This window comes from Glossina fuscipes, unplaced genomic scaffold (genome assembly GCF_014805625.2).
Source record: "Glossina fuscipes isolate IAEA_lab_2018 unplaced genomic scaffold, Yale_Gfus_2 287, whole genome shotgun sequence".
NCBI lineage: Eukaryota > Metazoa > Arthropoda > Insecta > Diptera > Glossinidae > Glossina > Glossina fuscipes.
In genome coordinates, this window is record NW_023998630.1 from 1260167 (window position 1) to 1272198 (window position 12032).

General features: G+C 35.0%; 1 protein-coding gene across 1 annotated transcript; it reads right to left on the bottom strand.

The window, feature by feature from the left end:
• Positions 1–6915: 6915 nt before the first annotated feature.
• Positions 6916–7590, bottom strand: LOC119642904 (protein lingerer-like). Its single transcript, XM_038042200.1, has 3 exons — positions 7342–7590; positions 7148–7283; positions 6916–6987 (listed from the first exon to the last, which is right to left on the bottom strand). Exons 1-3 carry the CDS (start codon positions 7525–7527, stop codon positions 6977–6979), a joined length of 333 nt encoding a protein of 110 aa, XP_037898128.1. The 5' UTR covers positions 7528–7590; the 3' UTR covers positions 6916–6976.
• Positions 7591–12032: the final 4442 nt, after the last annotated feature.

The following is a 12032-nucleotide window of genomic DNA, read 5'->3' on the forward strand; positions in this document are numbered from 1 at the left end:
ATTTCAATTAAATCCACTTCTGTGGTTATCTGCTTTCAACAAAGTGGTATGAGATATTTAATAGTGGGCTGTGTCCTTTTTTTTTACTTTCATTTTCTTATAATTGATGCACAAACAAAAAATGCATCTTTTGGAAGTACCACAAAAAATAATGGTGTTTGTAGCTTGCACAATAAAATATGGTGACAATTATTTCACTTTCGTTTATCCGACACATGGCTATTCGACCTATATTCAACCTACTTTGCAATCAAGTTTCCTATTAAGTTCCTATTATGTATCTATATATTTCGGCATATATATATGTATACAGGCGTAGAAGCATATGTCTATTTATTAGCCGTTTCCCACGTATCAACACAATCATCACTAAATGCTGAATATAAGTGCAATCTAGTTTCAAAGTCCGATGGTCTTATATAGCCCATATGACTTCAAAAACATGGTTGTAATTAACTTCAATAGAAATCAACATGTCGTTTCCTGATTTCCGATTGTACTGACAAACTTCACATCAATGCACTGTGCAACCTATACTTTACTGTCGAAAACTTTATGAAATGTTCATTTTTTGGGATTTTTTAATATTGTTAATTGTTAACAAGAAGATCAACGAATTTTTTTGCCAAATTGCTTGTGGTTTAATCAAAAATGTGCTCCACGCACGTTCGAAAGGCGATTGAAAATTTGGTAAGGAAAGGAGCGGGACTGGTTTAAAGCTTTAAGAATCAGATTTGGTAAAAATGTACGTAGGCTCTTACCCTTCCTTCTTGGTTGGGCTATGGCGGTTACTGTAAAAAATTTGACACGGACTCAATTTATATTTATCTTTGAATGCAGACAAAGAAACGGCCTATATCTCAGATTTAGGTAGGTATGTACATATTCTTTAGCTTAAGAGCTCGTTTTACTTTTCATAAATGTTTTCGATTTTTTTCGTTATGTATTGATGGAGACTGGAAATTTCAGTGACGTCCGAAATTTGGCAGCCAATTTATTTTTTAAAATCAATTTTGATATCCGAAATCTGATTAGAATCATTTTACAACAACATAGTATCTGAAATAAACATCTTATTTATTTAATCTTAATTTATGAACCACTACAAGTGGTGCTGGGTATAAAAGTGCATATGTAGAAAAATACCGATAATGCATTTTTAGCTATTGTTTTCTTCATTACTTCGGTCTTCTTCTGTTTGGTTCATCGTATCAAAATTTTTAGCACCATTTTATCTTGCATTTTATTTTTTAATAATTTCTCAACTGCTTAATGATTTCATTACTTGTTATCACTATTTATTTGTTTTCATTTTCTACTCCTTCACTATTCCTTTTTCTTTATCTTACACAATTTCATGCTTCCTAACCACTTGCGAAAGTTCGATAGTTCAATAAAAGCAAATGATGTTAAAACACCGCATGCGGAAATTCCTAACGAAGTCGTACTCGACGTTTATTTTTTTACTGAAGGGCCTGTGTTAATTTCTTCTTTATTATCATTAATAGCTTCCTAAGTCTTCCTGACTTCATGAACAACAGCATCCGAAAATTTCTAAATTCATTTTTTTAAGCAATATTTTGAAACCGTCATCATACACGCAGGCCCTTTCGGCTTCTTCACAACTACGCTTAATTCTGACCTTTATATTCTTTTGTTTGGGATATGCTCTGCAGGCCCTCCAGCAGATTTTTTCTAACTGGCTCATAATGCCGGGGAGATAAACTATGCTTTGATGGGAAGCATAGATGTACCGTAACTCTCACCTCCCAGCGGTGATCCCCGGGCATCGGCTTCGGCCGGCTAAGAAGAGTTTAAGGTTTTGGGCTGCTAACTCGGCGACGAGTTTCTGAGAGATGGTGGAGGGGTTGGCTGGAAGAAGAGCTCTTACTCAATAAGCTAGTTACTACCGAGGAAATATACTGAATGGGTTGTAAGTACAATGAAGGTAGTAATCTAGCGAGTGCATGGTAGAGTGCATTAGATTGTCTGCCATGTCCAGTGCAGTACCCGAGACCTATATATCTTGAAGAAAAGTAGTTCATTGGTGTTAGCTACCAGGAAAGTATGGTGGATCCGAAGCAAGTACGGTTGTTTTTAACAAACGCCCAAAGTGTGCCATAAGGCTTTGCAAAATAAACTGGGAGCCACGGGGGTCAGGAAGCTCGCTCACTAAGCCACGTATGCCTGCGGGTATATGATGGACTTGTTCTTAAGTCGTAACAAATAAATAAATTAATTACACTATTTATGCAGAAAGGAATTGACGGACGGCTTTCCCTTTGGCCGAATAAAAGAAAATGTCTGGTAAATTAATTAATACATGCAAAAAGGAATTGACGGACGGCTTTCCCTTTGGCCGAATGAAAGAAAATGTCTGGAAAATTAATTAATACATGCAGAAATGGGAAAGGGATATGACGAATAAGCTCTCCCCTTTTACCTATTTTTACTTTTGAACACATGTCATGGATGCCTGCGGGTAATGGTGGTAATTGATCAACAAGCACAGTGGAAGCCTTATGGCGGAAGCAGTCAGTTGATCAATTGGTGAGTCCTGACTGCTGGGTGCGGCCCTTCGGGGAGTACTCGTGGTGGTTGTGGTTGGCGAGTTCCTAGCTAAAATGGAACAATTGAGTGCAGCTGGGCCTCGCCATTCACCAGAGTGGGGTTTATTGTTCCATACACAATAAACTGTTCTGGACTCTGGTGCTGTTTAGGCCCCTACTCTGTGGGGATTGTCTAACTCGCCAGGGGGCGTAGTACGCTTAAAAGTGGTTTGGGCCACCGTGGGGTTAAGCCTTACAGGCAGGAACCCACGTTAAACCCTTGTCACAAATTCTGGCTCATAATGCCGGGGAGATAAACTATGCTTTGATGGGAAGCATAGATGTACCGTAACTCTCACCTCCCAGCGGTGATCCCCGGGCAACGGCTTCGGCCGGCTAAGAAGAGTTTAAGGTTTTGGGCTGCTAACTCGGCGACGAGTTTCTGAGAGATGGTGGAGGGGTTGGCTGGAAGAAGAGCTCTTACTCAATAAGCTAGTTACTACCGAGGAAATATATTGAATGGTATTTAAGTACGATGAAGGTAGTAATCTAGCGAGTGCATGGTAGAGTGCGTTAGATTAGTCTGCCATGTTCAGTGCAATACCCGAGACCTATATATCTTGAAGAAAAGTAGTTCATTGGTGCTGGCAACCAGGAAAGTATGGAGAATCCGAAGCAAGTACGGTTGTTTTTAACAACCGCCTAAAGTATGCCAAAAGGCTTTGCAAAACAAACTGGGAGCCACGGGGGTCAGGAAGCTCGCCTCACAAAGCCACGTATGCCTGCGGGTGTATGATGGACTTTGTTCATAAAGTCGATGAAATTAAAATTTACTCAGGAGAGAGTTAATTATACAAAAAGGAATTGACGGATGGCCTTCCCTTTGGCCTATTAACTCACTTGAGAATTAATACATGCAAAATTAAAAAAGGGATTTGACGGAAAGGCTTTTTCCCCATTTGCCTTATTTTTACTTTTGAACATATGTCACGGATGCCTGCGGGTAATGGTGGTAATTGATCAACGGCGCCGTGGAAGCCTTATGGCGGAAGCGAGCGCAATTTTTACCCTTGTTGAACGCATATCGTTGATCAATTTGTGAGTCCTGACTGCTTGGGTGCGGCCGTTCGGGGAGTACTCGTGGTGGTTGTGGTCGGCAAGTTCCTAGCCAAAGTGGAACAATTTGAGTGCAGCTAGGCCTCACCACTGACCAGAGTGGGGTTTATTGTTCCATACACAATAAACCGCTCTGGACTCTGGTGTTGTTTAGGCCCCTACTCTGATTGTCTAACTCGCCAGGGGGCGTAGTACGCTAAAAGTGGCTTGGGCAACCGTGGGGTTAAACCTTTCAGGCAGGAACCCACGATAAACCCTTGCTACAAATTCTGACTCATAATGCCCTCATTCATCTTTATATTGTAGTTTAAATTGTGTGCGGTAAGACAAGCTTTAGCACTTTTTATACTAAGTACGTTAGATGTCGTAAGTCGTAAGTAAATTTTTAGTTTTTTTTTTGTACATTAAGCATATTAGTTTATATTTGCGAAAGTAACCACAACTACTTTATCCTTGCAGAAGCAAAGCATTCTGAAAACCTATTGAGAGATAATTTCAATTATGCATATCTAAGACAAGAGCGATAACGTTGAACTAGAAGTAGCTTGTTCTTGGCTTCGTTTTCTTTTTAGTTCCATTATCTCTGTTTTAAATCAAATTCTTTTCTAATCACATCCCAGACCTCGTAGACTTGCTATTGTTTCGTAACATGACCTTGATATTTTTGCTTTTGGTTTCCATTTTCTTTTGGAATTTTAATTTATTTGTTTCTTTTGCCTGAATTTTTCTACAATATTTCTTGCAACTACAACTTGCTATTATTGTCATGGTGATGGTGAAAGAATAGATGGCATCATCTAAAATAGCATTTTAAATATTTTATTTCCCGCTGTTAAATATTATTTACTGAAAACACATACGATCCTACAAACGTGCAACACCGCTTTTCTACCAGATACTTAGGCATAAGTGATGTGCGATATAATGTGATTCCTTATGAAAGCATGAAAGGAAAGACAAGCAAGATGGAAATTTTGGTTTCTTTTTACTACGAGTGTATATGAGAACAATAAACTTATACGTATGTACATAAAGATAAACATGTATTCCGATCTTTACGTATCGCGTATATATACGGAAAGTAAAATGTTTCTCTGTAAGAGAAGGAGCATATATATACATTGGTGTGTGTAAGTATATTTACTTTAGTTTCTATATGCCTTCCCTATATGTTGTCTTGAAGCATTTTAACTTACCAGAGAAATCATGTTTTCCGGCACTTTGTGCGAAATAGCGAGAATGTTAGTCTGTAGAAAAATACTCATTGAATACGTTGTAAGGATACAAATGCGCGCGTGTGTATATGTATACGTGTGTGTATGTGGCTAAATAAAAACCACATTTTCTTTATTTCATCATTTATAGCTTTGTACGCACACATTCGCACGTTCGTAACTATATACGAGAGCATGTATGCATTACCAGTGTTGCTTAAGAAAGAATTTCTTCTTTTCGTTGCCTGTTTGCTAAGTTATATGCAAAATAAGAAAAACTTGAGAAAAAAATTTATGAATAATATTGAATTTACGTAAAGTGGTTGGTAAAATTTTTACAACACAGCGAGAAAAAAACATGCTTTGCTAGGCAACGAATACCGCACTATAGAGCCTTGTAATGCATATTTATGCAAACTGCTGTTCGCGTGTACGAGTGTGTGTGCGTGTTGGTATCTGTGTGGAAAACTGGTTATATGCATACTGACAATCGACAAGTAAACAGCGGATGTTGAAAAGTGGAGAAATATTGTATTTGAATATTTATCAAAATAAAATAAAAATAAATATAGAAAAAAGAAATAATAAAACAGAGTGGAAAGGCAACCTCAAACGTGGTTGTGTATGTGCACGAACATATTAAGTGTTTGCATATAAATTCTCAACTTCATGTTCCCGTTTGCTTATAAAGTAAAAGTTAATTCTTTTCTTCTCTTATGCAAAGGGAGAAATCTACTTTTTTTTTGCTTTACATCAACATGAACATCTGTTACAGCCAGAAGCGACCATAACAATGACTACGAGACTCGCAAGTCTACCGCTCTATAGAGATTCATCGAGTGTTTTGAATTTTGCGTAGAAATGGGTGAATTCTCAACTTACTTTATGCTACATTTACTATTAAACAAGACATCATAAAGAACAACAACAATCAGTTATGCAACTATGTACATGTCATCGCAAACCATAGAAATAGAAAGGAGCGAAACTGCGGTAAAAAAACGTTTGGTATTAACGGTTTTATTTGATGAAAAAATTGTAGAAGATAGATAATTTCCATTAATTGAATCTTTTTGTTCACCAGCATATATGCGTCACCGACTTAATTAACAATCATTCATTTGTAGACTTAGGAGTAATTAGAAGCAAATATATTCATAAAATCTCTTTCAAAAACACGAAAGTATATGGCAACATACGATCTATCATTGTCTTCACTTTATTAATCGGTCTAATTATCCACTACAATTCTTACCATTAGTTTGCTTCTCTTGTTCGATAGAACGCTTACCCATTTAGCTAACGGAACACAATTCGTTAGAGTGAGTCGTGGGCTGACACTCTTATCACACACTTCAGCGCATATATAGTGCGTTGTCAAATTCAATTTTCGTATCCATAATATTAATGTAACATAGCTGCATAAATAAATAAACAAATAAATAAGTAAAGAAATTCTTTTTCCATCATATGTGAATTATTTTCAAATAGCCATTGCTGGAAATTTCAGATTTATGCATCAAAAATTTTCCCTTTTTATATATGGAGTAAAACTCCATATTGAAAAAATGCTCACCTTTCAAATCCCAAGAAGAAATGTAATTAACAAATAAATGTTTTTATCAATTTTAACAATAATATAAAAAAAGTTTCTTCAATTCTTTAAGTCTCTCGCACAAATATGTGGAAAAACGTTCTTTTGGTTTTTTGTACAAAGTTAACAAAAAAGTATGTTTTTTAACAAATTGCTTTTAGTTTCTTGGTCTATAACACACTTTATAAATCTTAAAGGTTCATACTGTTTGCATTGTTGCAATTTTTTTTTTTTTTTTGTTAAAAATTTGTTTTTTTTTCGGCGTTTTTTTTTTTGTACTTTGCCGATAACACTTTAATTGAAAATAAAATGCGACAAAATGTAAAAGACATTTACAAGTTTTCTTACACATTTCTATATAAAATATCAAATAATTGATTTTCCCATAAGAGAGGAAAACTGACACACGTGAAAATAAAAAATTCCGAATATCGAACGGTGAAGAAGTGTTGAGTTATGTTAGCAGCCGATATACACATTTGCACTACACTGCCCCGATAAACCTAAAACGGAGCTTAAATCAAGCGGAAAAGCATAGCTAAATCAACTCACAATTTCATGCTGAGCAAGAAGAAATCAACTATATTCACTATATTTATTAGAAGCAAAGGCGAACTATATCCATTAGAAGCAAACTAGGTTTAAATAAACCAATTATAGTGTTATGATTTTACCTGATGTATGGTGGTCCGGCAGCCGGCATGGGAGGTAAATACCATACGGCTGCGCCGAAGTGCCGTCAGCGGCCTGGGTATTAGGCTTATTAAATGGTCGTGGAGTACCAGAATGGAAATTCTGATTTTCGTAAGACTAAAAAAAGGACGATATGTGGAGACATGTGAAATAATAAATTCAATACTTTACTTACATTGACTTTATTAAGCGCTACATGCCCTTTACCATACATGGATGACGTAATAACTGAGGCGATACCTGCTTGAGGGGGATTTGTACATTTCCGAGATTTTGTTTGTTGATTATTCCGACCAAATTCAATTTTTCTCAATCCGACCAAATTCAAACAGGCTCTCAATCCGACCAAATTCAAACACATTCTCAATCCGACCAAATTCAATTACTCTCAATCCGACCGAATTCATTTATTCTCAATCCGACCAAATTCAAACAGGCTCCCAATCCTACCGAATTCAATTTTTCTTAATCCGACCAAATTCAATTTTTTCAATCCGATCAAATTCAATTATTCCCAATTCGATCAAATTCAAACAGACAAATCTCTTTCGCAACCTATCTTCACCAATTTTGCGTGAAATCGCGTAACATGGTAGGTATAAATCTGTAATTACTTTTAATTGGATAATTCTCTCTCTCCTCTTTTATTAATATACAACGGTATTGTTTCGTATTATAATTGAGATTACATTTCTCAAAATCTTGTATACTAGTGCGTATCGTTATTAAGATAATATACCGAATTATTCAACTTTCACAAAGAAATATTTATGTATTCAAGTATAAGCTAATAAATTTATTTAATCTATAGCAAAAAATTTGTGTTTGCGAAGAAGCAATAATTTATTTCAATAAGGATTAATAACGATTTAATTTACATTAGTTGAAACTTAATGTTAAAACTTTCTTTAGAAACATTTAATTATTTTTTCTTCTGAATGAACGCATTTTTCTTTGGCTTTCTATTGTGATACGAGTTAAATTTCATTTACGCATTTATGTATTTTATTCCTTTGCTGAGAAAGTTTTACTCTTAAAACGTTTGCCTGAATGAAATGGAAGTAATTGAAATATGGAAGGAAACACAAGAGAACACTAATAAATGCCTAAATTTAAGAGTGAAGATTAGATATTCTCTTCTTTTATCTCTGTATTCTCTCTCTCTCCCTATCTCGCGCGCTCCCTGTCTTTTTATGGTACGCAAATGTTTACATACCATAAAAGTTATATTAAGGCTTGTGTCCTCGCTAGAAAAGTGGGAAATTGCATATAATAAAGTTTTTTTACGAAAAATGTTTGTTTTTGCAATTTTTGAGATTTTTCAATGAACTTCGATTTGTCTAATTCTAATTCAAATCGAACCACCTTTTCGACCAACATCTATATAACGCCCTGTTTCAAAAATTTACAGTTACAGAATTCCGAAGAAATTATCGCTGAGTAAGTGTTGCAGCATTCTAAATTCATACGAAAAACTTAAATTACTTCAGCCCTCTACGAACGACATTTAGTTAAAATTCGAATAAAATTGACTAGAATTCGTCCTCTACAAACAAAAAGTGTTCTTCGGTTTTTGTCTGTTTTCAACTCAAAACATATGTATTTTTTCTCATATACATTCTGGGTGGTTTCTGAGAGACTGTTGGAATGCTTCGTAGAAAAAACGACCTGTTATTGTAATCGCTCTCTACTTAATCGTGTTCAATCAGTTGTTGGCCTATGTTTAACTTACTTAAAGCAAGCTACTTAACTTAAAGCAAGCTAGTTTAACTTGCTTGAAGCCGAAGGCATGCTTGAGCACGATTGAACTAATTGTGGAACTATTTCTAACGGGGCCAGCTTTCTTTTTTAAGTTTGATTTAATGGTTCCGCAAATTTTTTTGCATTTGGCCATGGAAACGAATAACTACACAAAATGACTTTATATCGACAAAAATTCGGTGAAGAATGTCAGATGAATTAGAAAAATTTGCGTGATAATCTATAGCATTTCTTCCGTTTTCTTGTCTGCTCTTGTTTTAACTATTTTCTTCAGTGACTTGATTTCAATATAATTAAAATCTTATATATCTACCATATAACAGTGCCACCACACAGTTTTCACAGTTTAAGTATTTCTTCAATGCGCGACTAGTTTCACAATTCACTTATGATCCAGTAGAAAAAAAACCTGTCCCGAATACCATTACAATACGTGCTTATAAATTGTTGAAGGTAACGAATTTTGCTTAAAGCGACAAACACCGCTAATTTCCAATACTTCATGGTGAAAATTGGTTCATAATAATAGTTTGGAATAATAATTAACTTAACCGAATTTCTAGTATATATTGGTGGTCCCAGCTCGCAAAAGGACTGTAATGAAAACTCGGCCTTCATATGATAAATATGTCCAGTCTTTAAAACTTTATGATGAAAACTGATTCATAGTAACAAAGTACCATAAAAAGTAAGCGTTGGGGGTTTGGATCACATAGATCTATTTTTTAAAACCCATAATATACAAAATGAAGTAAGAGAATTTCTAGGCTATTTACAAGAAAAGGACTATGAATGTAGAAAAATGGCAAAGAATAGTGCACAAGCCGACAAACCCACAATTCTTTTTCTTGCTCATATATTTTACAATTCCTGTTCTTGCTCATATAGTTTTCTAAAAAGCATATGGTACTCTTCCAAGTTCCCAGACCTTCACCTTAAAGTTTCTCCCGAATAGCATTCTCTGCTTGTCTTGTATCTTACTGTAAAAATTGTTCGCCACTCATCTAATATCTAATTCTATAGATATCTACGCTAAATTTGGTACAAGAGATCCATCGTTCTTTGAAATAGTTTTTCAAATATCTAAGCGAGAAAGCAATAGCCAACCGTAGGTCATTTCGCCGCAATTTCAATAGCTTTTTTGCTATACTAGGAAACATAGTATGCCTTTCTTATCTTGTGCCGTACTTCCAATGTTTAGTTCATTTTCCCTGTACCATTGAAAGACTTAAAGATAAATATCACTGATCAATCGATTACACACATGCAGCACTTATTAATAGAGAATTTTGTGGCAATTTAGCATTGGGGTAAAAAAATTGTCAAGAAAGCCTAAAGGCAGCGGCTAGACTAAATCTGACAATGAAAGTGATTTCTGAGGAAAGCTAATTACGCAAACCTGAACCTTCTAAGTATTGCAAGCTAAATTATAAACTGTATCCTTTTAAAATGTTTGTCGCCCATCTATCTATAGCGCAGAAGTGATCAATTGATACGTCCTCCCGCAAGTTTTATATATTTTTGAGATGCGTTGAGTATTCGAGATTCGTCCCAAAGTGAATCTTCTTAATTGATCTCTGTCTAAATTTAGATCTTATATCAATTATTATAAAGGCAAGCACAAACTTTTGAAATACTAATGGAATCGTAAATTAAAACTTGAAAGCTTATCTCTAAATTCTTTATTGCTTTACATCGCAATCTAGATAACTAATTTAGATAGATTTTAAATAATTTGCATTTCAAAAACTCATCTTTTATTTAGTTAACATCCATCGAGCCATTTGAATCATTGCCTTTACAATACTTATATAGATGAGTGAGCTCTTATGTGGCGACAAAATCTAATTAGTAGTATTTTACGACGGAAACAACTGAAAAATATCATTTGACAAGTAAATTAAGTTTGCTAAGTTTGGACAACGTCAGTGGACTTTTTGATCATCCCCTTATACGAGAATTTTCATATCTTACATGCCTTTACGCAAAAAAAAATATTTAAAGTTTTGGTGTATTTTCACGAAAATGTGTGAATCACTATGTTATACGAATCTTTATGAAGCACCTTTCCGTCGGCCTTGTCCGATTATAATGCTCTTATTTGTTTACTATTATTATTACTAATAACTTAGCCAGAGAATAAGTTCTAAGACTAACGCCTTAAAGCACTTCAGATTTGAACCCACGACCACTGAGTTGTTAGGCGAGACTCTTTGCCTACTCAGCCACTCTAAAAAAAATTAACAAATATTTTTATACCCATTACTGAAAGATGGGGCTACACCCATTTTATTTTGATTTTTGGCTGTGTGTCAGTGCTTCTATGGGTCTGTGACACTTTCGTAGGTCCAAAAGTGAAAATTCAAATGTGGCAGAAACATTTGGAGTCTCTGCACGAAGGTTGATATTGAAAATGGACCAAACTGGTTCGCAATGAAACCTAAACTGTACGCAACTCCGTTTTTCTTAACAACAATTTTTGGTTTTCTGCACATTACTCACAAATTATTAAATATAGAAAGCTGAAATTTTCCACATTTACTTTACGAAAAACTCTATCATATCTCAGCCAAACTCGAAAGAAATTCTCCATGCCTACAAAAACTTACAAGTGATTAAATTTTTGTTTTTTATATTTTTGAGATTTTATGCTTACTAGTCGTAAGGTGAAGAACTATTTAAAACAATTTTATGCACCCCTCACAAGAAGATATAATATCTGCCTAAAAATGCGTTCATTCTAAAATATATATGGTGAATTAGTTTTTCGTAATAATACCAGTAGTACGGATATCAAATAAAACAACTCGGAGAATAGAAGGCGTTAATTCAAAATTGATTATGGTAAACGTCACAATGTAGCGGATTCATTTTTTCATTGAAAGTAGAATGCGACAAGCTAAGGTCGTTGATTTTAAATTAGTTGAGGTGGGCGTCACGACGTGGTAGACTAGATTTTCTTAAAAATATCTTTTAGTGAAACAAAAGGTGAACGATAAATGTCATTTCATTGACAATAAGCAAAAGAATGGGGCGTCAAAGATTTTAATGGTGACGGATATATGAGATCCAGTCCCACTAGAATATGACTATCTCACTTGTATC

What these genes read in the sequence shown, in the direction of transcription:
- LOC119642904 (XM_038042200.1), bottom strand. Translation starts at nt 7,527, where the DNA reads ATGTGTTTGAATTTGGTCGGATTGAGAGCCTGTTTGAATTTGGTCGGA. An exon ending in TAGCGCTTAATAAAGTCAAT is followed by an intron (nt 7,284 to 7,341) that starts GTAAGTAAAGTA and finishes TCCTTTTTTTAG; the next exon opens with TCTTACGAAAATCAGAATTT.